This window comes from Pyrgilauda ruficollis, unplaced genomic scaffold, assembly GCF_017590135.1.
Source record: "Pyrgilauda ruficollis isolate IOZ18807 unplaced genomic scaffold, ASM1759013v1 scaffold31, whole genome shotgun sequence".
Classification (NCBI taxonomy): Eukaryota; Metazoa; Chordata; class Aves; order Passeriformes; family Passeridae; genus Pyrgilauda; species Pyrgilauda ruficollis.
Window position 1 is genome coordinate 4,296,364 of NW_024524489.1, and position 26,131 is coordinate 4,322,494.

Sequence of the window (26,131 nt, forward strand, 5' to 3'; positions counted from 1 at the left end):
CCACACAGACAGCTGAGTACTTGCAGACCTCCCATTTCACCTGGATTGATCAACTCTCACTTCACACCTTGCAGGTGCAAAGAAAAGTCAGGCCTGGGATTTCAGAAATTTGTCATGGGCAGACAAACCCTTTTCCAGCTGCTACATTCTTTTGTGCTCTCAGAAAAGATGGAATTTGACACAGATGCAAAGCTTCCCTCATTTTTCATACATCTTCTGAGAGAAGTCAGCTGTAGCCTGAGGCACTCACAACTGGGAGTGCCAAGGTTCTGCAGGAATTGTGCCCATATTGTCCCACTGTGACCAGGAATTGCAGTCTTGCAGTAGCCAACACATGAATCCTGTCTTAGTGCACCCAAACCCCAGCACCTTTCACAGCTTAAGGCCCTATCCAATCACAACACCCTCAGAAAGCAGTTTTGCTGACATTTCACCATAAAGTTGCCACTTCTGATTATTTCACTATAAGTTCTCACTATTTATATTAAGCCCTTGAAGACAGGAAAGTGAATTGATCTTTGCTTAACAAGTGACATATGAAAATGATGAAATTTGCTGTCAGAATGATCCAAACAGCAAATTCCAAATACCAAAGGTGTGATTGTACTGAAGCAGCTGTAATTTAAAAAGGAGATAAAAATGTGTACAAGAGCTGTGACTCTCCAGCAGAAAAGATGGGAAGGACAGTGACAAGGGTTTATTTTTAACCTAGACTAACACAAAGTACAAAACTGTTGATAACACAGCATCATCACAGCAAAATAAATCAGCTGGACAGTACAGGGGTTTCTGGTGCAAAATATCTATACCAATGCCACTTGTTATTCCTGTAACAATTTAGCAACTTGTCCAAAATCAAATAATAATTTCCCTTTTTTAAACTCAATTTGCAAACATTTATGTTTACCAGATGATACACTATGCCTTTTTGTAGAAAGATGGAGGAACAAAGTCTTTATTTGAAGAAAAGAGATATTCTTAAAAGAAATGGAAAAAGAGAAGGTTATGGTCCAACATTTTATTGTAAAAATCACTGATCCTCCTCCTGCATGGTACTGTTAAAACATTGTGATGACAAAAAATGGGTGCAACATTTTTCTTCTCATTGTTCTTACCCCACATTTCACACTCAATTCTCCTGTTTTGCACATTTACTGAGCAAAAATGATTAATTACTTTCTCATGTTCAACATGTTCAGCACTGCATTCTTTGAGAGCTTTAAAGACAGAAACTTTTTTCCCAAGGCCTACATGAGATTAGGAAGTATTATTAACTCCATTTTGTCTCTTGCAATAACAGAACTAACCTCAAATTCTTTCTGTGGATTAACCCACAGCAGTCCTTTGTGTCAGTTCCCAGTGGGGGGCAAGAGCAGGGAAACTCCTGATTAAAGAGTGATCATTTCTAAGAAAATACTCTATCAAAAGAAACAAAAGGGATTCACAGCTGAGTCACCAGCTGGATTCACAGGTAGGGATTTACTGCTCCAGATTTTGAGGGGGAACTACTTTACTGGTTATAGATGCTCCTGTTCTGTCCCATCAGATTTTACCACCCCCTCCTTTAGGTCTGTGTTTCACTGGATTCACCCTCTGTTCTTAGCTCTTACCTCTTTTCTTTGCTCTCCTCTCCAACACTGTTCCCCTTCCAGCTAATTTTTTTTTTAGAATATTTCAGCCTAAGGCCAGCGTGTGCCATGGGAAACTCCAGCTTTAACAGTGACAACCCAACACAATTACAAGCAACTGAAAAGTCTTTTAATAAAAGCACCACCCAAAGCCTTAAACACAAAATATTTACAAGCTTACCACTACCACAAGTGCTCTGCTTCAGACACACGCTGGTTAGGAGAGAATATAAATGCTCATGTGAATGGCAAAAGAGAACACAACACTCAGAGATGTGTCATACCCATGTATTTTTCTCCATCACATGAACACGTTGTACTCTGTGAACACCATTTTAAATGTTAGCTGGTGAATTCTAAAATTCCTGTCTTATTTCTAAGGACTAATTTTAGTTGAATGAAAAGAGACCTGCAAAAAGGCACACTTGGGAGCAAAAGCCTTTGTGGGACATACCTCTCTTCCACTGAAACCTCCTTTAGCTGCTGATGGGGTTTTGTGCCTTCCATTTCTCGGATGCTCACTGCATAGATCTTAGTGGTGTAGTCAATTGCTTTTTCTCTTGCAACATCACTGTCATAACCTTAGAAAAATAAAACATAGACTAAAACAAACTACCCTTGTTTCATAGTGGGACAGTAGAGAATAAGAAGATCTGCAACAATGTAAGGAAGGAAGGAAACAAATCCTACCAAGCTCTCCTTACTGAAATTTAGCATAGCAAAGCCTCAGGTTAAATGCCTGCGTGAATCTCTGACTGAGGCAAGGCAGACTGAATTAAATCCTCTTTACCTCCATCTTCCTCTGCATCTGTGTCTGATTCTTCACTGTCCACCAGCTTGCTCTCCTGGATGCCCAGGAACTCCCTGGTCCAGATCATGAGGGCGGTGTCGGCGCCGCCGACGGTGAGGAGCACGGAGTCGTTGTGCAGCCACTGCACGTTGGTCACCTGGGCACTGTGCCCCACGTACTTCTTGAACCTGGCATGCTGGCCCTGCAGCACAGAGAATCCCCCACTGGCAGCCTGGCACCCAGCAACAGCTCCTTCCTTCTTTCCCTTTCCCATCAGTGAGATGAACACACTTCTTACCTTCACTGGGTAGGAAAAGAGCTTCACAAACCCAAAATCATCTCCTGTGGCCAAGAGGGTTCTGTCCTTTGTGAGACTGGCCGCGTTGACAACGGTGACGTCGCTGTGCATGGGCCAGATTCCCTCACAGGTGGGGCCAAGCACACATGTCCAGGTGTCCCATTCAATCTTCTCTATCTGCAAGCAAAATTCCCCCAGAGAAGGCTTCTTACTTTAAACATACCAAACACACACTAATTTCATGTGTGTAGTTTTCTATGTTTGACATTTTTATTTTAATACTTTTAGTTCTTAAGAAACTGAGCTGTTCCACTTGTTAATACAGATTATGCATCTTCATCAAAAGGCTTAACAATTTAAACATTCCCATTTTTCCAAGGCAGAGCACAATTTGGATACAAATCTCCCTGAAGATTTTCTGAGGTGCTAAACATTGGCAATTTTGTAGTCATATAAAATTACATGTCACAAATAATCAGCTTCATGAAAAGCCAGGTCCTGCTGTTTGAAGGTGGCTTATAGCCCACGTGCAACTGGTTACACAGAAAACAGGTGGCTTTGAGAAGGGGTTTATGGCAAATGGCTGCTAGTAAATAAACAAGAATAAATTTAGAGATATAAGCAGAAACCTGCACATTCTGCCATTTACAAATGCTAGGAAAAACACTGTGGAATTACTAAATAATTCTAATTCTAACCATTATAAATAAAGCATTATAAAAGGAAAGAAATGCACCATTTTAAGACAATTCTTTAAATTAACTTTCACAGTAAAAATAATCCAGCCCACAATTCATACCTCAGCAATTCTTATAATATGTCTTTTCCCCCTTGGTGCTTCAAAAAATAGTTGTTCTTTGGCACCAGAATTGACTTGCAATAGCTTTCCTGGATACAAAAGGAGAGTTTGTTATGAATCTTAATAATTATTATGACTATTAATAACTTCCTTTTGATTGAGTGAAGAGATTTCTGGGGGTAAACTAAAAAATTATCCTCTAGAGAGTTATTGATAGCCAAAGTAATACAGATGCTTAAAATCACTCTTGTAAGGGTCCTATACTCTGATTCAATGCATAAGTAATATTTTAAATACCACCCAATATCCTTCAGAAGTTGCTGTTGCACAGCAAATCAGTTTCTGCTGATAGGGAATATTTTGCTTGCATTTCACCATCACACTAATGGAAGTCAAAAATAAATGCATGTGCTATTAACTTTCCTAATAATTTTACACGGCAGCTTTGCCAAAAGTGAAACCTTTGCCAGCTCCCATCCCTGCTGCACTGCCCCACTGGCAGAGCCAGCCCCACTCTGAGCTGTCCTGGGAAGTTTGCTGTGCCCATGGAGATGCTGTGGTGTTGCTGCCCCTGGCTCACACCACGTTTTGGGGTGGCCAACAGCAGGGACAGAGCTCAGGCACACAGGTGGTCCCACACAGATCACATCTGCTCTGGGAAGGCTCACTGGAAGGAGCTCATTATGGATCCTGCTGGACTTAATTAGCTGGGATCATCAGGCTCTAGCTGCTTGCAGGGATTGCCATGCAGAGCTCAGCAAGGAAAGGAAATTGGACACCAACAAATGTAATTGCACTGGATCCATACAGGGCTCCATGGGGAAAAAGCATTTGCATCAGTGGTTGATCTCAATAACTGGAGGGGAACAGTTTCCTGATATTCCATTTTATGGGTATTTCCAGTCTGTATCTCTGGCCAACACTTTACCTCTGGAGTCCCAGTCGATGTGGGTGATGTAGCTGGAGGCACCTTTGCAAATGCCAACCCTTTTGCTGGTAAGGACGTTGTAAATATCTACAAAGTTATCGTGGGAAGCCACGGCCAGGTACTTCCCAGATTCTGTAAGGAGGAGACACCGAGGTTATTAAAAGGTAAATCTAACTGATACTGGTGTGCTTTTCACCACTGCAGTGAATTCACCAGGCAGGGGTGGGCCTGGTCAAGTGCAGCCACACGGAATTGTGAAGTATTTAATGCACGGAACACACACAAAGCCACTCTACATTTGGAACATTCAACCTTGCCTAGACAAGAGAAACAAACTGCAAGATAAACACTCCTCTTCCACCTTATCACCTGGTTGTACCTCGTGAAAACTTTATATCCGAGATCATCTCCTTCCTGTGGTGGAAAGAGACCATGTCCTCCACAGTGTCAGCGTTCACCACCAGGAAACTGCCGTCGTTCAGCCCCACCGCCAGGGCTTTCCCGTCCGGAGAGAAGGCACAGCAGCGCCCGCCTGCGGAGGCACATGGAAACGAGCCTGTCAAACTTTAAAAGCTGGGACCGAGAAAACCATCAATGAACTGCAACTGAAACGTTTCTACTTCAAGTATGTCGTTTTAAAACAGATCTGTTGTCTCTTGAAAAAGATGTGTTACAGAGGGGTATGATGGATGCTTCGTTACAGGGTTGACAACAACGACTGAAACCTTTTGAAACAGGTTTATGTGCAAATATCACCTTCCAGCTGCATCCTAAACACACCAATGGCAGAAATAAAACAAAATCCCCAAAACACATACAGAAAGGAAATCCGGATGGAAAATTCAAAGGTTCACTAAAGGCAATGTACCTCTGCCTCAGCATTATTCTGACATACTCTCCTACAGCTACCCTCATCCATTCCCAAGTTCACCTTTCCAAAAAATTTAACTGTTTTCCCCTAGCCAGTTAAGGGTTCCTGTGCTTGAGATCTGTCACTCAAAATGAACAATTTAAAATTTCCTGAGGGATATCAATGAATTAATAAAAAAAGAGTGATTTTGAGAAGGCAGCATTTCAATATAGCTTATCTAATTTTATACAGAGGAGAGGAAAAGTGTTCATTTTAGAAAAGTTGGTTTAACAGCTAAAGCTCATATTGACAGGAAAAGATGACTGTGCTCAACATGCAGGAAATTGTACTTTTGTCTTTATAAGGAAATTCTTTTATGTCAGCAATGTAGTGGCCTTAAGTATTCCTAGGGAGGAAAGTGATTCTGAGGTCAATTCATTCCCCTTGATATTGGGAAAAAAGATACTGAAGTTCATTTTATTATTATTCATTACAATAGATTACAGTCCTTTTTCTTCCTTCCCTTTGCACTGACCTGACACATGCCAAAGACAATTTATTTCCTGTGCTCCCAATTTCTTAACGACTGCGTCCTTTGCCTACCCAATTAATGCCCGTGATGTGCCCTGAAAGCAGAGAGGGAGCTGCTCCAGAAGCAGAGGATCCATGGCTGCCCCAGGCAAAGGCAGGGTTACCTTTTTTGAGCTTCCTCACTGCCAGCATGCGGTGCTGTGACGAGAGCTCCCAGATGCGCAGCGTTTTGTCGTCGCTCACCGTGGCGCACACGGGTAGGAGAGGATGAGCTGCCAGGCCCCACACTTCTCCTTCCATATGGCCCTGGAGGAAAGCATTCCACACAAGAGGAAATAATGCCTGTGGGGCTGTGTAATAGGTTCTAAGCTTGCCCTGCCTCATTTTGCAAGTCCCAGGCAGTAAAGCCTTCACCATCTCCTCTCTCCAAAGCTTTCCACATTCCAAAAGACTCAAATGTCTGCCCTGTCCCCACAACAAATGTCTAAAACACTCTTCCATACTCCCCTCCACTATCACTGGCTATAATTCCTGTTCTTCCAATATTTTCCTTTCCAAACTTGAGATTAATAGGGAACAGTTACACCCCAAACAGGACTTTATCCTGAAATCCTAAGACTGGCTAATCCTCAAAGTTTATGTCCTTTTTTAGCTCCTTGTTTGCCCAAAATACACATAATACTTTGTTTTAATTTTGCCTCAGATTCTCAGTTTTCCAACTTGTTAATCACTCTTCCTGCTTTTTTCCAGCTTTCCTTCAGCTTGCATACAGTTTGCTGGCACTGCATATCAAGGTTAAATAATTTCTTACTGCTCTCAATCTGCATTAGTGATTGAGTTCAATGTTTTATAAAACACAACCCCACACATCTTGGATAGTAAGGCAGTCATGCAGGCAAGACAAATTTGAAGGATTACTTCATGTGATCAAAATTAACTGAAAAAAGAATACCAAAGAACCAGCCTTTTTGTAAAAATACATGAAATAGTTTGCTATGGGAGATCCACACAGTACCTGAACAAGCAGAGTCATAGGCCCACTTTTATCAATTTCAAGTATTTCTCCATTTTTAGTTCCTACCAGGATGTGCCCATGTCCCAGGCTGATGGCTCGGATGGAGGGATTGTCTTCTAAAAGTAAACCTGAAGAACGCAAGATTTTTATTTTTTATTTTTAATTCCATATCCCTTGCAGTTTATATATATAATTCAAATCTGTTCAAAATCATGAACATGAGATAAAACTGCCAGATCAAACTGCCAGATAATCCACGGATTCCTTACTAATACAGAGAGGGGATTTTGTCTGTACTGTGGCAATACAATGATGATATTTCACTGCTTTAACAGTGACAGGGCCTGAGGGGCTTGGAGTTCCAGCACCTCGGACTAATTCTGTGATTACATATGAATATTCCTTTCCAGATTTCCACACTGAGGCCTGGGGTATTTAACAGGGCTTTCCAACATCACAGGGCCCCTGCTCTCACCACAGGGAATGTGGCCAGCCAAGGAAACTGGATTGACTTTGGAACCGCCAAACTCAAGGCTGGGGACATTTCTCCTTAAAAGCATCTCACCAATGAAAACAAAGCTCAATGTCATGAAATAGAGAAGGGAATAGCAGAACAAACCATAAATGACAGGGAATACAAGAAATGCATCTTATATGGATCAAACCAGAACATTCCAGCACAGAGTAAGTGGTGTGTTGCTGGTCCCTTTGCCTTCTGGTAATATTTGACACCCAGTCCCTATATTTTTACTATTTACCACCCTCCATGCACACAGTCCTTATTGAAACACACTGAAAAGCAATACCTTTAGAACTAGCAGAGAGTGCTGCTCTTTTAATAGCATATGTCTTCAGACATCTCTCAAACATATCATCCCAAAGGGCCACAATTCCATCTTTTCCACCCGTTACAAAGCCCTGCACAAGCACAGTAGGAGAACACACACAAATGTCAGCACTCATGGGAGAGATTCAAAAGGACATGTCCAAAGGCACAATAAAGTCTCCCCTGCTTTTTATTCATGTGTCAAACTAAAAATACCAGAGTGTGTACCTATGAGAGAAAAATTCAAGTGGACAAGATTTGGAGCTGCTTTTCTAGGGTTATAAAGATTTGCAACCATATGGAGCACACACTGTTGTAAACAGGAATGCTGGACCAGGACATTTGCCTGCATGTGGGAACAAGCAATGGAAAAATGTGGTTTGTCCTTAGAAGAGGCAGTAGTTGGCAGTAACAGCTTCTCAAGCTATTCCAAATTCAACTGACATAACAGATGCTTCAGCCCAAGTTCTAATAATGCATCAGGGACCAATTCTCTCATTAATTCCCTGGGTAGATTATCTGGGCCAAGTGAATGCAAAAGAGCATAAATAACTAATCAACAAAAATCTACGTGAAGAGGATGTTCAGTGCCAAGATCAAACAGAAAAATTGATAGGAAAGCTGGGAACAATCAATTAGGGCCAGAAAGGATTGAGCCACAGGGATCTTAATTGACCTTGATATATAAAAATGTTAATAGCTAACATTCTTCTCATCCTTTACTTCTACAGTTGAAACCATAACCTCAAAAGGGATATTTCATTATCAACATTATCTTCAAATTGCTCGGGGCAAAACTTTGTCCTAAGCTCATTTGTGTGATGCAAATATTTTGTCATAATTTCTTTTATGGATGCATTGATGCAACTGAAAGATAATTATTTTGTTATCTGGAATAGTTAACTCAAAACCCAAAACCTTTGGATATCTAAAGTCTTGACTAAGACACAATGATAATATTATTAAAATATCATGGTTTATATTTTGGAAACTGGTAATGCATGAATATTTTTGGGATCAGCTTGAAGAGGCAATGAATGTTACCCATTATTCTCCTGTGGTTCACACAAACATGAAAACCACTCTCCTGAGCAGAGTGAGAAATAAATTCTAAATTTTTAGAGGTCAGAAAGCTGCTGGTCAGGTACCAGTACATGGAACAGGGTGCTTACAAACACAGGTCTATCAAATAACAGAACTCATTCCTATTGGCTTTGTTTAATCGCAAACACCTCTAAAATCCATTAGTGCAACAAAAACCAAGGTGAAGGAAGGTGACAGACACCTTGTCCAGCGCATGCATGGCAAACACAGGTCCATCATGGGCCTTCACTGTCCTCAGCAGCAGGGTCTCCTTCCAGATGTAGATGTCCCCAGTGGCAGCCCCAGAGAACACCAGCTCCTCCACACGCCCGTACGAGACGCTCATCATGGTCTCCAGCTTCCCCACACTCCCAAACGTGCCCCGTTTGGAGGTGAAGCCTCCACCTGCAACAGCAGCACAAGGCTTGTTCTGGTTGGGCTTGCAGCCACAGGGCTGTAAAGGACAAATGTTTGACCCCAAGATCTCCTGTGGCTGCCCAAGAATGGAAATGCAGAAAGCAGCACACGAGGGAAAAGCACAAAGAAAGTGACCCCAGCAATGACAGCTCTGGAGCAGATCAGCCTCAGGTTTTCAGACTGTTTTCCCAAGCAAGAGATAAATTTGGTGAGGAATCATGCAAAAACAACTACTGCAATGTCTGTCAGGATGGTTTTTGCCCACAGCAGCTTCTGCCATGCTGCATCTCTGTAGAGGTGACCACAAGTATAAGATTGGTTTCCTGGCATGCTGAGTTTTTGGCAGCAGTTTTGCAGAATAAATGGCAGGGTTTGTTCCTCCTCTGGTTGTCTGAAAACCAAATCACCACAGCCTTGCTTTGGGTCAGAAAGCAGAAGCAGCCATAAGGCCCACGAATCAATGCTTAGACAAAAATACACATAAAATTACAAAATATCATCTGCATAGGTGGCCTTGTGTCAAGGCACTGTGGGCTTCACAGCTGACACCACACTAAGTCCCCACTCCATTGAGCAAATCAGAATTAAAAAGACACCATTTTTATTGCAAAGAGACTATTCTTGGAGTAAGATGCTGCTTAATGCACATTCCCACCATGGAATTTGGCAAACAGCAGTACAAGTCTAAGTAATTACTGCAAAAATAACCTAAAAAAAGGCAGAAAAAATGATTATTAATCTGAGAGCACCTGAACCACTTGAATGCTTAAACTATGGTATGAAGTGTAGGAAGCTCTTAAAATTACCTAATTTTGAGTTGTTCTGAGTACTTGTGTCATGTGTAAACATCTAAAAAGTCATGAAGAGCAAAAAATCCAGTCCTGAATAAAAAATACCCTCAATAAGAACCTGATCTTCTGGGAGCCAAGGATGCTTGCTTAGGAGAATGCCTTAATATTATGATTAGAATTTAAACACAATTAACTGGAAATTCTTTCCAAGGAGGAAGGAATATTGTGACCTTGGCTGACTCAGAGGTGGGTTTAAACCCCTTTAATATTTTGGTATCTGGCAAAGTTAGTTAAAACTTTAAAAAGTTAAAACTTGAAAGTCAGTTAAAAGTTAAAAGCTTAACGAATAAAACAAATTCTTAAACTGGAAATATGATGTTCCTGTATTAAAAATATTCACAAATTCCCACATTAATCAAATATAAAATATTCAATACAGTACCTGTTTGCTGCCAAAATTTGATGTGCTTCATCCCAACTGTGACTAGTCTGTCCACATGATGTGGATTACACTTCACTACAAATATTTTATCTTTATGGCCCCTGCAATAAAGGTAGACATTTTAAAAGCTTGGCAAGAGATGACTTAAGATTTCAAACTAATTAAATCATTGATATAAATCATTTCCCCATCTAGCATAAAGTAGAGAGCCATATCTGTAATCTGCAAGGGCTTTGTTCTGGGATTTTGCCTCATGGAGCTGGCAGGAAGAATTTGAGCATACATCATGTGGGGACTACAGAAATGTGGGGAATAAAAATCCTCTCCCACTGAATTTCAGTTCATTTAAGTCATTACAAAAGAGCAGGCAATAAAGGTCAAGGCAATTAAGAGAAGACATAAAGGTCAAGATAAGTATTTAAATGATGAGAACTCAATAAATATTAGAAGATACTCTGACAGGAAAAATGAGGAAATGTTTAATCTATGGGCTCCAAGATGGAAAATAAAATCATGAATTATAAAATTGTAGTGCAGTTCACTCAGCAGCACATTCACCTCAAGGTAATTAAACTTATGCTTGTTGATGTATTCATGGGAATTTACAAGCTTGGGTCTTATCAAAGGAAAAAACACTCCCAGGTGTAAATCATGAATTATATCCATGTCAGTGTTTTATAAACCCCCCAAAACAGGAAGCACAAGCTTTTCACTGTACATCTGCAGGTTTTGTGCTAGGATTAAGTCACTTTTTCCTGACAGGCTCAGCAGATCTAGAAAATCACACGGTTCTGAATCCCCTCTGAGAGTCAGCATTCACTTTTAGTGGATCAGTCTGGAAGCAAACCAGTCCTGGGCACCTTTGGCATCTGCAGCACATCATCCTGCACTGCAGAGGAGTTTGGTTCCAACTCACTCAACAAAGATTTTAATGGAATTAGACAGAAGCTAGGAGAGCCAGGACAGGGAAGCAAGCTGCATAATTTAGCTCAGAAACAATTAAAGCAAATAAATAAGAGTGTTCTTAATGTTGCAACAGCAAAGAAAAAAAAAACCTGAGAAGTCATGCTGAAATAAATCAGCCTAGAAAGATTAAGCACAAAAGAACATTCCCAAAAAGTAAATATAACTGCAGAATAAACATAATGAGTGGCTGTGTATGGTGAAGGGACACCCATTTTTCAGGTTTATATGGGTCCATATGATTGTAAAGAGATGTTCTTTTATTCTTGTGTACAAAGGCCACATGAGGCCTTTTGTCTCTCTCTCTGCCCTCCTGTGCTCACCAGAACAGGGAACTTGCCTTTAGGCATTGCTAAAATCTAAACAATGGTTTAAACTGGAACAATTTAGAAGATACATTCATTTTTCTGCTCTCTGTGAGGACCCTGCATATTTTCAAGAGAACAGATTAGCAATAATTGATCCATTGTGTACAAGCAGCATTACATGGTGAAAAGAACCCAAGTGCTCCATGTTTTATCTGTTCTGGAAGCACCAGCAGCCAGGTAGTGACACAGCTTATCATTATCTTGTTTTTAAAAGCTTAAAGGTCAGCGTGGGAATATATAAAGTATTTCTTTGCTTGCAAGTCAAGCACAATCTGTCTGGGGACAGCAGAACTGGGACTGCAAAGCCCAGGAAAATGTCACGTTTTACAACACAGCCAGGGCTGTTGCTAAGCAAAGCCTCCAGCACAGATTTTAGACAGGATTTAAACCCTCACTGCTTAATAAACTGAATGTCTGAGATGAAATTGTATAGCTAACAGACTGTGGTACACACACATGGAGTAAAACACTGATTCCTTCAGTAATGGTACACTACTAACAGAGACTGCTGCCATCAGAAAATCTCATTTCTTCTGCAACATGTCACCATATAGTAATTAAAGAAAATTACCTTTCACAGGTGCTTTTTTGCAGCTATACTAACAATTTCTACTGAGCAGTGCTACATTGCACGGTTGCAGAGAGCACATGGAATTCTCTCCTTGCCTTTCTGGTATATGCATCCACACTCACAGGAATTCTGCTCAATCCTAGTGACCAGGGGCACACTTGCCTTGTCCAAGGCTGAGACAGAAACCAGGTACTCAAAAAGTTTGATTCTCCTACACTGAAAAACTATTGTTGCAATCCAATAGTTGAGTATAAAACAGCAAACATGTAACTTTAATCCAATTCTCTTCCCAGCACTGGTCCCTTCAAGAAAGCACAAAGGACTCTTCACTGTCAGGTTGGTAGCTGAGCTTTCTGTTGGCCATTGGAAGAGCAAATGGCTCAGAAAAAGCTAGCTCAGGAGAAAGGCTGGATCAGCAGTGCTTGAAATATATATATAGAGAGAGAGAATAAAGAGAACTCTTTTTTTCTTTCTAGAAAGTTATCTGGTCATTGATGGAAGTCAGCACATCATCGAACACATAAAGGAAATTACACCTCTGGTGACTTCTGCCCTAAGCCAGGACACAAAACTGGAAGAAAATATTAAACTTCACTTGAAAAGCCTGAAACAAACTACGGTGCCAATGTGGCTTTCCCAACAGAAAGGGTAAGGAACTCCTGGCAGGAATAGCTCACATGATTTCCAAACACTGGGCAGTGCATCCCCAGGTTTTTAATCTGGGTATGCTGCTCTGAAAAACCATCCTGCTTTCAGAGGGGAGAGTTCTGCTTTATTTCTTTGTCCATAGGAAAAATGTGAATGAGGCCATTCAGAAAAAAAGTAATCAGAGGGGATCTTAAACTGTGGGTATCCTTACCTGGTTGTTGCCAGCTTTTCTCCCTTTTTCCAGTCCCAGAACACAATGGCATGGTTATCATCCAGCCCCACAGATGCCAAACATTTCCCATCAGCTGTACAGAAGCAATACTGAGTGTTAAAGGTGCTAAGGCTTTAGCTGAAAATGTAACAGGCAATGAACCAACAATCACATTGCAAACTGAATTTCTAATGGGGTATTATAAATGAAACAAAAAAAAAACCCCAAACTAATAGTCTGAGAAATTGGAGTTCAGATATTTCCCAAAGGCAGACACAAAACATTCCTATGTGTAAGTGCAAGGAAAATAGGGAGGATCAAACAAGACAATGAAATTCAATTTCATAAAGCTCAAGCACTCTAAATTCATGTTGCATTTTATCTGAAATATTTCTGATAGATAATGCTTCTTTTCTTTGCTTGAAATGGTGCAGAGATTTACTAGTGTATGAAATGTTCATAGGCACGGTGATGAAACTATAAATACGATATAAAATTTTAAGGCTAAAAATAACTGCTGGCTATCTTCACTTTCACTGCAGGGAAGACACAGCAGGACTGATAATGAGAGGAAGGAAAGCCAGAACAGAAAACCATCCATAATTCAACAGTACCCAGGCACTCTTGCCACATGTATAAAATAATGATAAACACAACCATCTCTAACAAAGTTTTAGAGACAAACTTCTGTCCTGACATTCTACAACGTTTATAAAACTAAGTCATGATTATTTCAGCTTATGGTAAGACAATTTATAGGGTGCAGGAGGAGTTGATCACCTGCTTGGTTTTTTTATCTGCAGAAAAGTCCTTCCTCCACAGTTGGAGGACGCAGAGCTGGGCAGAGACTGAACAAGAGCACTGATCTGGGAATGGGCTTCTCACAGAAATGAATGATGTGAAGGATTCAGCTCGGGCATATTTGACTTCAAGAAGAAAAAGAGAGTCACTGGTATAAATTACTCCATCAGAACTACTGCAGAGTTCACAGGGCTCTGTAAGTTCTTACAAACCTTAATGACTGATCTTACTAGAAGCAAGTCAAGAAGGAGAATTTAAGAATCAGTAAGAAAGAAACAGAACAAAGTGGAAGAAGCAGAATAAGGTAGGAAGAAATGAAGTTAAAATACAGGACAAGAAACCAAAACTGAGTTTATTTAAAAAATCCCCAAACAACACAACAATTTAAACTTTAATCACTTGAAACAGGAGGTTTATGCACTAATATGGACTATACTCTCCAAACAATATCCCAAGGTATAAATGTTAAATTAGCCACCAGAGGGCACAACCAAACGTTGCAGGAATGAAATGATCCTCTCGGAATCACAGTGTCACGAGAAGGGCTGTACAAGAAGGATCCAGCCTTCAGAAATGGGCAGCAGCTGATGTTTTAGAGAGAGTGTGAGGGCAGACAGAACTGGGGGAAAAGTCACCTGCTGCATCAACTACAGCTAGAAAAGGTTGGGAGCTCCAGGTTTCTATCTTTAAGTTCCAAATAGTGTGATCTGAACCTAATTTTGAAATGCAAATCCCCTACACAGGGCAGTGCAGCCTCTGATCCTGCAGGGAGGTGCACATTTGCTCAGCTCTCTGTCCCTGTCTATGCCAAGAATCCCAACTAAAGCCAGTTAGGAATGCAGTGTGTGCATTATTCTCAGGATCAGGTCCTAAAGCAACGCTGTAATGTTGAGTGGTTGCTACTTTTTTAAAAGACATTCAGTACTTTTTTACAGATTTATGCCCACAGATTATTTGGCCAGTTTATTCTTTAAAGGTACATGGGTTCTAAGACCCAGAATATTCCTACTTGGACAGGAATTCACTTGGTGTTAAAAATGCAAACCACAATGAATTTTCAAATATAGGAATGTTTGTTCAATCAAGGATCTTAAGAAGTTTTTTGACATCTATGCACGTTATCCAATACCAGTTAAATCACCCTTATCCATTTTTCTTCCTTCTGACACTTTATCTCCTTTCAGAGTGAGCTTACATACCACAGAGGGTCAGCAATTTTACTTTTGAATTCCAGCTCTTGGATGAACACCAGGGCTCTTCTCCTGATAATGGAATATGACTGAGTTCCACAGATTTATCTTTGTGGAAGTCAAACTTCTTTTATATAGTCTTGTCTTACAAATGTGATCTACATTCTAATGAATTCTTACCACATTTCTGGTGAGCAGAATATGAAATAAGCTATGTTTAATTTAAAAAAAAAATATCAGATCAAGTACAGGATAGTTCAGATAAAGTAATCTCTACTTTTTTAATAGAAGAAGGGAGAATGAATTTTCAAGCCCTTTTATGAAGATACAGAAGTATTTAAGTCCCCACCATATGGATGATATTCTTCAGTACTGCACAGAGGAATTATCCCTTAAAAACTGAGACAGCTTAGGGCAGCCAGCTTGGAAAGACAAGTGGGAGAGACAGCAGACAACTGTTTGTCATATTTACTTCTTCTGTAAACTCAGCGAAAAATGTGGCAATTGTTAGCAAATGCAAAGAACTGGATGAGCCCAGAGGTGACATTTCCAACTCATCCATATGCTTTGAGTCACCATCCTGCCTGCTTTAAAATTCTCACACCATCATGTAGACAGTGACCAGAATTCCAGCTGCACACTTGGTATTGTCTACTAGACAGCACCAAAATCAATCACTGACCAAGTGACCAAAGGCCCACGACTTCTCACTACACACACTATTTTTATCCCCCAAGTCAACAAGTTTCCATGTAAAATTGGTACTGGCTGTAAATTTACACCTCTTTGAATCAACATTTCACCACAAGGACTGCTTTTAAATTAATCATTTAGATAAACACAGGCTGTGGCTTACCTGAAAAATCCAGCGCACACACTCCTCTCTGGTGCTGGCCTTTGAGCAATGACAAACATTTCAGGGTCTGGGTGTCCCAAACATGGATAGCAGCATCTCTTCCAACCTAAATCAGAAGGTTAATTGGGGTCTCTGCCCACAGAAGTTCAAAGCACACCAATAACAGTAATTAGCATTATCATATCTTTAAAACCCTACAGAGGTTTGTCATTTGTCCTATTTTATCTTTTTCAAGATTTATTTTCTTATTCAGAGAAATGTCAGTGGGTGGTCTCTAAAACTATCACTATTCATGGTATCATTTATCCTGATGTCTGAATGAATATGTATACACTGAATACATCATAGTCAGTACCAGGTATCAGGAAAGTGCCCATCAGCTTTTATCTGAGCACGGCTGTTGAAAGCTCCTACAGTACAAAAATATTGCAACTGAGTCATGAAAGTCCAAAACCTTCTAGGAAGGAGATAAAAATACAGCTCCTGAGTTTTACATGAAAGATTAGAAGTAAATATAAGACTTTTGAAGGCCATAGCACAAGACTGGCAGTGTTTCTGTTACACAGGAATCGTTTCATAATCACCTCCAACAGTTTTGGCAGGGAAATAGGAAACAACATTTAGGATTTAGGAGGAAACAACACATTTAAGGAAAAAGATAATGGCATTTTTTCTAATTCTATATAAAAATATTATTGCTGTGACTTTGAACTCCTCACCTGCCCAGTAGCCACATAGTCCTTGATGGGGTGGATGCTGAGGCTGAGGATGTCGTCGTCGTGGCCGAGGTAGAGGCGCTGCGAGTGCTGCTGCCGGTTGTAGACGACGGCCACAGCGGCGATGTGATAAACCACCTCCCCTGCCTGCGTGTAGAACAGGTTGTTCCTGCAGTCATAGCCCCTGTACCTGCACAAACACCAAACACCTCGTGGCTGCCCCTCAGCTGCCAAGAAATCTGTGCTACAAATCATTTGTGTGCTAAAGGAAAGGAGTCCTGCTGTGACAGCTCGAGCTCAGAAGTATCACAGAGACTGCTCCTGCCAAGAGCAGGAATTCAGGGATCTTCTCAAAGGTTACTTTGCACTCCATTCCTAAATCAGCACTGATTTCACAAAAAGGCTGTATCTTTTACATAGAATTGTGTCCAGGTAAGCTTCACAAGGAATTGGTTTAGAGCAGAAATCAATCAGGCATTTTAACAAATCACAGCTATCACAAGCAATTAACAGAGAATCCAGGAAACATCAGGTGTAGTGAGCAACAAGTATAAAATGTAATTTCATAAAACTCAACAGTGATGTATTATTAATCAGTGTTATAAGCTTTCCTTGTTCCTTAACAAAGAGAATCATGGGATGGGCTGGGCTGGAAGGGACCTTATGGATCACCCAGCTCCACCTCCTGCCACAGGCAGAGACATCTCCCACTGGACCAGGCTGCTCAGAGCTCTACCCACCCAAAATAAAGATGAAAACAGAAAATCTGTATCTGCTATTCTAAGACTTACCACAGTAGCAATGACAAATTAATTGTGGGTAAGCACCAAAACATGCTTTGCTTATGCTCTGATACAAGTTGTTAGAACACTCCAGCAATGTTAATCAATCAGAAATAGCAAATATTATTTGGTGTTACCCTACCCATGTATAAACTGCAGCTTCAAGCTGTCCTCGGGCGCTCGCTCTCTCTTCAGGAAGGGCACAGAATGGTTTTTCTCTTTACTTTGCTGTTTCAGCTGAGGTAGGTCTTCTTTGTAAACCTAAAGAAGAATTGCTTAAGTTAACTGCATGTCTCTGGTTTTCTAAATATTTGGGTACATGAATGAAAGTGACTTTAAGCATGAAATTTAATATATGCTAATGTGATGTAGAGCAGTGACAATGCAGAGCCAGGTACTGCTGTCCCCAGCCTTCAGATGACAATAAATGTTTTCTGGACAATGAATTCTCCTGATCTGAGTGGCCCAGAACAGCAATCTGGAGCAGCAGCAGCAGCAGAGTGGACTCTTTCTACAAGATTCCAGTGTCACTTAGTGAAAAGCAATGCAAATGGTGACTGGGAGTCTCCAGGTGTTTTTTAATTTCATCTGTGCTTCAGTGTCCAAGCTCAAAGCTGAGCATGAAGAAGTGCTTCTATCTTGGAATTATGGTGAAATACACAGGAACCAAAACCACTTCAGTGATCTGCTAACGTGTCCAGAATCCCAAAGTACCATTACAGATCTACAAATACACAAAATACTTTCCGTTTATACACTTCAGAAATACTAAAACTCTGTGGAGATACTAAAGGTGTTTGAAGCATCCCCAAACAAAATCCATCACAATGCTGAAATGCAGCTTTAGTGTTTGTTTTCTGTGCCTACATTTCTTGGACAAACGGACAATGAAATTGCCACTCCCACAGAAATCTACCTGACTTCCAAGAAGCAACACTGGATTTTTGGAAGAAAGGAAAAGAAAGAAACAAATTCAGTAAAACAAAATGCTGGGGCATCATGTTCTGATGCATCCCAAAATGCAGTATCCTCTCTGCTGCTTCAGCCGTAATATTAAAAAGAAAAGAAACCAAACCAAACCCCAATTCTCAAAATAAGATTAATGTTCTTATTTCCCTGTGCTTTTGTCAATTATTTCCTTTAACAAAAAGCCAAATGCAGCTTCTGCTTGGAGCTGTCTCACAATTCCCATGAGAGATGCTATTTTAAAGATGCTTCTGGTTTTCCATGCATTAACCTGCTTGGAATATTGCTCTTGAACTGCCTGCAATGATATTGTCACTTGTAGTTTTTAAACCCAGATGTCCTTTTTGACACACAGACAGCGTGGAGGAGGATGGTGACTGATTTGAATACAGATGGAAAATCAAGAGGAGGAGGGGAGGAGGAGAATGACCAGCACTCCAGTGAAACTGGGAGTGAATGAAAGGGAAGGGAGAGAATTTGGCAAAATCTCTTTCATTTGTCAATCATGATTGATCTCTGTAACAAACAGGTGAAAGAAGCTGTTGGCAGAAGGACCTATGCAATTTATTGTAGTCTAGAAAGTGAGGTGAAAAGGAAAAGGATGCCCTTGCCTAAAACCTGGAATATTAGAGGTGAACTTCCCACATTCCAGAAAGCAGCCCCATGCCAGCCATTAAATCCCTTAAATTAACATGAACCAACTTATTCTGAGATCTTCCCCGTTAAGACAAAATCCCAGTCCTGCTCTGAGGAATTTCTGACCTTCCAATCTGCAAAACACTTTTAAATTCTTTTCTCCAAACCCTTTCAAATTCTCATCTCCAGCTCAAGGGTTTATGTATATTGGTTGCATAATCAGCTGAATACCATCAAAATTAGTGAGAGCAGTCTATGAGTCAGCAGTAAACTTCCTCTCTTTGCTGAATAGTGATGGGAACTTGCCAGGTAATTGGCCCTGTGGGTTATTTCACACTCACCTGGCGATCATAGTTGATTTGAGCTTCCTGCTCAATGTCAGAATCCAACTCTGGCACGTCAGATAAATCTGAATCTGATTCCTCACTGTAGGAATCAACACCACCCTCTGCTTTAAAAAAAAATAAATTAAAATCAATATATTGAACACATAAAATCACAGGAAAATAGTATGTGACATTTTTATATAATTTAGACTATGGGCAAAGCAGTATTCAAGAAATCTGGAAGCTCAAGCAGCTTGTAAAAGTCACGGGGGCTGACTGAATGTGTCAGGCTTCATTTCTGTCTCTCCTGTTTCCCTGCCCGGGGCAGGAAGGTGGCAGAGAGAAGCAAAATCACTGAGCAGCTACTGGTACAGTTCCAGCATCAGAGAATTCTGCTTTCAAAACAGGGTCTGGAGAGCAGACACACAGAAATGACAAATAAAAGCTTTCACCGATCATTCTTTGTTGTTGCTTAAAATATTTGCTGTAATTTAGATAATTTACCCAATTGTGCATGTACAGAGTGAAATTTTGCCCTTCTGCTGCAGGGAATCCCGATTTTAGCAACCACCATGACACAGTTCATATGGCTTTGGTAGGATATTATAAAGATCACGACTATAACAAGAAGAATATCTGAAGTACAGCTACTGCATAAATATGAGAAATTTTGTGTGAGATATGTGAGATTGCATTGAAAAATAAAATTAAACAATTAAACATGTGTAGTGCAACTTCTGAATCCAATTCAGATGGCTAAGGTTGAAAATTTAATTATCCAATCCCTCTAAATGTCTTTTCACACACTTGGAGGAATTCTGTTCATATATTCCCAAACACAAATATTGCAGACTGCAGCAGCTTTTAATGTGGCCCAAACCAAGGCTTGTCTTTGAAAGCTTCAATGTCCCAAACATGCTGAGTATATGCAATTCCAAAGAATTAGGCTTTTTTTTTTCCCCTGTTAATTCAATAAAAGCTCTTCCAGCAGTGCTGCATTCTCTGCTGATTTAATTTAATGAATACTTGAACAGAGATGACGTTTACCTTGTGGAGAGGCTTCCAGGATGCCATTGGTTATCCCTTCTGGAACAAATCTCCACTGAAAAACGGAGTGATCGGCACCTCCCGTGCTCAAAACCCACTGGAAATCATGGGACCAGCGCACATTGGTGACATGGGCTGAGTGGCCAACGTATTTCCTGAATTTAGCTCCTGAAAACAAAAGGAGAACTGCTGGTATGTAAGAGGAAAAATTAACCTTATAACTAAGAAGTTAGGTTCCTAATAGAAATATATACTTGTGAAATCTGAAAACCAAAAAATACTCAAATGCCTCATTTGATATGCTGACACAAAAGTAATTATGATATAAAAATAAGTGGCAGAAAATAACATGGACAATATTTTCAGTTGTCAGAAAAGTATTTCAACCTGGCAGGAAGTACCAGACACACACAAGGTTTAACTTTCACCTTTCTGGCCATGAGTGCCAGTGTGAACTCAACACAGGCATTACATTTTTCCTAAAACACAAACTTTGAAAACACACTGAAATGTGATATCAAATTAAACCCTGAAGCTCACAGAAAGGCAAAAGGTTGTTTGATTTGGGTTGCTGATTTATGCTCTGCACAGTGCAAATCCTGAGGAAGCAGCCACACATTCTCAACACTTCTGAAAACAACTACACAGAGAAGGTTAAAGTCTGGTCTCTGTATCCATTAATACTCACAGGAATTGTGCACACACTAATTGGAATTTTACACCAGAATGAAAAGCCACCATTAGAAAATACACTGATACAGTGTTGAGGTAAATCTTGCATTTTCAGCCATACAAAATTCCATCTTACCTTTCTTTAGGCACGGAAACCTGAATAATTTCACCAGGCCAAAGTCATCGCCAGTCACCAGCACGGAGCTGTTGTAATTCCCATCCACAGAGTTGACATCTGTGATGTTTGTGTATTTTGGCCAAATTCCACTCACTTCAGATCCTATCACACAGGTCCATGAAGCCCAGTGAATTCCTTTGATTTCATCTTTGCTTGTTAGATGTTTCCCAGCTGAAAATGTGCAGGTGAATAACCAATTTAATCATTTGCTTTTTAGAAACTCTGTTTCTTTTCATCACATTTATCTGTGTATTCTAGTTGTCATTAATTTTTAACCTCAATTAAGAAGAGTCACAATCTTCTTTAAATTACTATTATCTCTCATTTGTGGTGTTTGAGGACAGCACACATCAGAGGAGTTCTAATACAGCTGCATTATAAATAATTAGAATACTAATGAGAATTAGTATGCTAATTAGGATTGGCATGATAAAAACACATTGAAGTGGAAAAACTTCATAATTCCAAATCTGCCAAAGAAATGCCTTCAGTAGAAAGTACTGTGAATAGCAAGAGTTCCTAGAACACTTTCAAGTGCTAGAAGGTTAATAATACACAATTTTAAATCGAGCTCATGTGCTAGTAGGAGTTTTTCATCCATTAAGTCCCTGAAATGTGAGTACTTGGTCAGTCAGCCATTCTGTACTGGTACTTTTTACTTATATTGGCTGTTCTAGAGTTGATTGAAGGCTGCCAAACTAGCTCAAAAGAGTCAAACATTTTATTTCTAAAGCTCTCTTCTGCAAAAGTTTCCTCTAAATATTAGAAAGCATTCTCAACTACGGGTGAGAATAAATCTGTTCCTTATCAGTGTTGTTTCTACCAACAAGCTTGTACATTGAGAACCTCAGCAATTCCAGCTGACTCAAACAGTTCTCCTATTTTTAGTTACAATCTCAAAAATGTTCTGATCACTAACAGGAATCATTCATCAAGGAAGGACAACAGGGACAGAGGGGCTTTGGTAGTTACCTGAGAGTGAGCCAACCTCCAAAACCTGCTATGAAAAAATATGTAATTTACACAGCAGAGACAGCTTTTCCTTAAAGCTGAGGATATTCAGCGAGTACTGACTGAAAAAATGAGCAGTGGATATTTCTCTACATTCCAGCCAGGAAACTCCACTTTCACCTGTAATATTTATATCACATTTGTGGCATTCTCTTCAAACCAAAACCAAAATTTATTGTTCATAACACGAGCCCCTTGTCAACTTACAGGGCATCTTGTAGAAGAGCCTCTCTCCAGCACCATCATTGGTCTGCAGGAACTTGCTGTCCACAGACCAGTCGATGTGGGTGATGAAGCTGGAGGATTTGTTGCATTCCCCAATTTTTTTGTATCTCTGGGCGACGGCGTAGACGTCCACGGGCCCATCGTTGGAGCCCACGGCCAGGTAGGAGCCATCTGGGGAAAACTTCATCTCATGGATCACCTCCTTGCGGTCCTTGATGTGAACCACCTCAGTCATGTCCCTGCAGGAGCCAGAGGGGACAATGACAGCTGGACACCCAGGAGTTTGCAAGCCACAGATAAGAAGATGGACCCACTGAATAATTTGTACAACAGAAATTAGATTTCGCTTTAAATATCCTTTTTTTTCATGGATAACTTCCTATTGCTTCCATTGATTCTAAGCATTTTTTAAGCACTCTGCCTGTCCACAATGTTCCTCATTCTTTTCACCTGCTCTAATGAAGTACTGCTAGCAGCATCCAACCCAAATTTACTGAGGTACATTTTGTAAGTATATATTTTAAATCCTGACACACAGCACTGTTAAAAGCAGGGTCCTGAAAGGAGAAGCATTCCTAACTCACGAGAGATTTCCAAGAGTCATCAGACAAATTAACAAGGACAAGATTACTGGGAGACAAAGAAGATTAACTCCTTTAGAAAAATAGTCACTGGGAAGGCTTTTAAATGAATATGAACAGCTCATTTAAGTATTGTTAAAGTCACTAAATCAGAGCATTATAGGGGTTTTCCCAGGCCTTTCCCTCCTATCAGTTTGGAGTTCCAAGTATTTTAAGTATATGTTTGGCAAACGTATGGAGAATAGTCAGGAGGGGGTAAACTCTTCCAGGTATCAATTAAAACAGCTGTTGTGTTTTGAAATCACACTGGGGGTTTGGCTATTTCACTCTATAGCCCAATTACAGCTTTACCTGCTTTTGTGTGCCCTCCATAACAGCATTTCAGACAGAAAATGCTTAAGATGCAGCCATGTAGAAAAAGCCTTTCCACTTACACAAAAGTAGAATTCAGGTTTATCTTGAAAATACTTACAAATGTCTTTTGGCCACCAGTTATTTTGCCCAGTATGTGTATGACAGGAAAGAAATCATCAGTGAAGAAGATCCCTCTCCAAACTACCTTTTCTCTGTTATGCACTTTTCTTCTCACTAAATACGTGTGTAACTTCAGACTACAGGAAAAGAGCCAGACTTGAAAATCTTAAATTTTATCAACATTATTCCTAAAAACTATTATTTTGAAATTTATTAAAGCATAGATTTTCTCTTCTTTGCCAAACTACCACCTCTTAAAACGGATATGGATGTACCTGCAATTATTATTTCTTTTTCTTCTGATAAGATACCCAGTGGTTTTCTCATCTTACCTTACTCTGAGGACAATGAAGGAGCCATCCTTCATCCCAAGTGCCAGCTGGGATCCGTCAGGACTGAAGGACACGCTCCGTACGGCCTCTTCCATATTGCAGCGAGCGATCAAGGCATGGTCAGCAAGGCTCCACAACCTGCCCCAAAGGGAAGGGAAAACAGGAGGGGGCTTTTCCTGACTGCCCAAGATTTGGGTGTCTTCAAGAGGAACCCCAAATGTCTAACTCAGCTGGGAAAATCACTTGCACACAGCCCTTGTGTTAATATTGTGTAAAGGATCGAGCTCCTTTCGACCTGAACACAACTGTGGTAGAAGAAAACAGAGTGAAGCTCAATTACATTATCATTTGGTGTTATTTCCAAACTTCACTTATCTGATTGAATTCCCCAAAATGAATAATAAAAATGAAGCTTCTGTGGACAGGAAAGGCCAATGCAGCTCAGAGTGAAATTTTCACTGAAAGCAACACTCAGGGAACATCAGCATTCCAATCACAGGGAAGAATTTCTTGTCCTAACTCTGAATGAGCTAGGAGACAAAACTGCATGTTGATTCCCTCATTCACATCAATGCTACTGAAAAGAAACAAGCAGTAAATTATGTCCTAAGATAAAGGCAAATAATGCCCCTATATTTTTCTGAAGGAATGCAAGGAGCTACCCAAATCACTACAGGTTAACCCATCAGATCTCAGTAGTCTGCAAGACTTAGAAATTTAAAGAACAATTAAAATAATGAGGAAAAAAAATGGCTAAAAGACCTCTCTCAGAATAGAAGAATTAAGACAACAATACCCAACAATCTTTGCTTTGAGGATAAGAGTCATCAATGCAATACTCATAGCATCTTCAGTAAAATATGTGAATTGTGAATCAGCAGATGTGATTATATGCTAAAGTGGAGAAAAGAACAATTTGTGCGAGAACTGCAATGTGACACTGGACCGAGTTGTAGAGCAAAGCTGGCCAGAAAGGAACACCCAGGCTGGATGGGAGATCCTACTGTAAGTTACAGTAAAAGCTCTGGAACAGTAAGAATTCCTATTTTTACTGAAGGCACTGGCACCAAGGATGTGGATGCTACTGAGCTTGGCTCTGCACAGGGATCTGGGAGGCACTGGGAGCACAAGAGGCTTCAAAGGAGAAGTTCTGTGGTTGGCACTGGAGTAAACAGCATAAACACAACTTGGATGGAGCCTGAATAGAAGGTGGAAAATAAAGGAAAGTGGGACATTAAAACTGTTTTCAAAGACAAACATGAAGTAGGATCAAGAATCTTGCAGTCTCACAAGGCAGAAGCTGTGAGCCCAATATGACAAGGAATGAACCAGGAAAGCTCTGGAAAGATTTTGAAGAAAACACTAGGATACAACTGTTGCTCCAAAATGTTGCTTCCACACAAATCAGTTTGTCCAATATTCTGGAAGCCTAATTGCAAAGCATGACATTTTACTTAATAAATGTAATAAATCATTCTCTGTGCCTTCAGAGAATAACAATTTTTCCCTGTTCCTGCGGTAAGAGACAGAGAACAGGAAGCTTTCCTAGTTGAGATGGTGTGCTTTGGAAATTTAAAATGTTAGAAACCTATATTTAGCTAGAGAGTTCTCTCAGCTGGGATAGGGAAAAATACAGTAAATCCCCTTCTCATTCAGACATCCCAGACACAAGAATACCATCTGACTCACTAAATACTTTTATTCCTAAACCAATTTAGATTTCTATTACATATCCACTCTGTGAAAAACAGTGTGATAATCAAATACTAAGAAAATTTACCCAATGAAGGGCAATACAGAAACATCCCTGGTTGATGCAATTTAAATATTACAGAAAAATTGTAGGAAAGTCCTTTTGCGTCCTTTTTTATCTTAATGAAAGTATTTATACATTTCACTGGAATTCCTCACATGAAGCCATAGTCTATAAAAAAATCCCACTAGCATTCAAATCCCACCCTCTCTAGTGCCCAAACAGCTCAAAGATGTGTGATGTCAGGCAGTAAAATCCCTGCACGTTTGAGAGAATGGCACATCCAAAGGCATCAGGGATATCATAACTGCTCCAACAGAGATAAGAATGATAAGAGCAGCACTAATCAAGGTTTGATGTGCACACAGATCCTGCAGTCCTTCCTGGAGGGACACAAGCTGGGTCAGGCTCTGAGTCAGCAGCACC

General features: G+C 40.3%; 1 protein-coding gene across 1 annotated transcript in view; it reads right to left on the reverse strand.

The window, feature by feature from the left end:
* EML6 (EMAP like 6) overlaps positions 1–26,131 on the reverse strand; it is an 82,190-nt gene that overhangs the window by 15,827 nt on the left and 40,232 nt on the right. Inside the window, exons 8-27 of the mRNA XM_041473927.1 lie at positions 23,953–24,090; positions 22,548–22,804; positions 21,288–21,500; positions 20,480–20,647; positions 19,448–19,554; positions 17,647–17,765; positions 16,726–16,912; positions 16,007–16,112; positions 13,160–13,253; positions 10,399–10,499; positions 8,951–9,153; positions 7,646–7,757; positions 6,840–6,967; positions 5,989–6,130; positions 4,823–4,975; positions 4,444–4,575; positions 3,516–3,604; positions 2,717–2,893; positions 2,419–2,620; positions 2,083–2,209 (exon numbers count right to left, since the gene is read on the reverse strand). Of these exons, the coding sequence (XP_041329861.1) occupies positions 2,083–2,209; positions 2,419–2,620; positions 2,717–2,893; positions 3,516–3,604; positions 4,444–4,575; positions 4,823–4,975; positions 5,989–6,130; positions 6,840–6,967; positions 7,646–7,757; positions 8,951–9,153; positions 10,399–10,499; positions 13,160–13,253; positions 16,007–16,112; positions 16,726–16,912; positions 17,647–17,765; positions 19,448–19,554; positions 20,480–20,647; positions 21,288–21,500; positions 22,548–22,804; positions 23,953–24,090 (2,955 nt within the window). The remainder of the gene's footprint in view (positions 1–2,082; positions 2,210–2,418; positions 2,621–2,716; positions 2,894–3,515; positions 3,605–4,443; positions 4,576–4,822; positions 4,976–5,988; positions 6,131–6,839; positions 6,968–7,645; positions 7,758–8,950; positions 9,154–10,398; positions 10,500–13,159; positions 13,254–16,006; positions 16,113–16,725; positions 16,913–17,646; positions 17,766–19,447; positions 19,555–20,479; positions 20,648–21,287; positions 21,501–22,547; positions 22,805–23,952; positions 24,091–26,131) is intronic.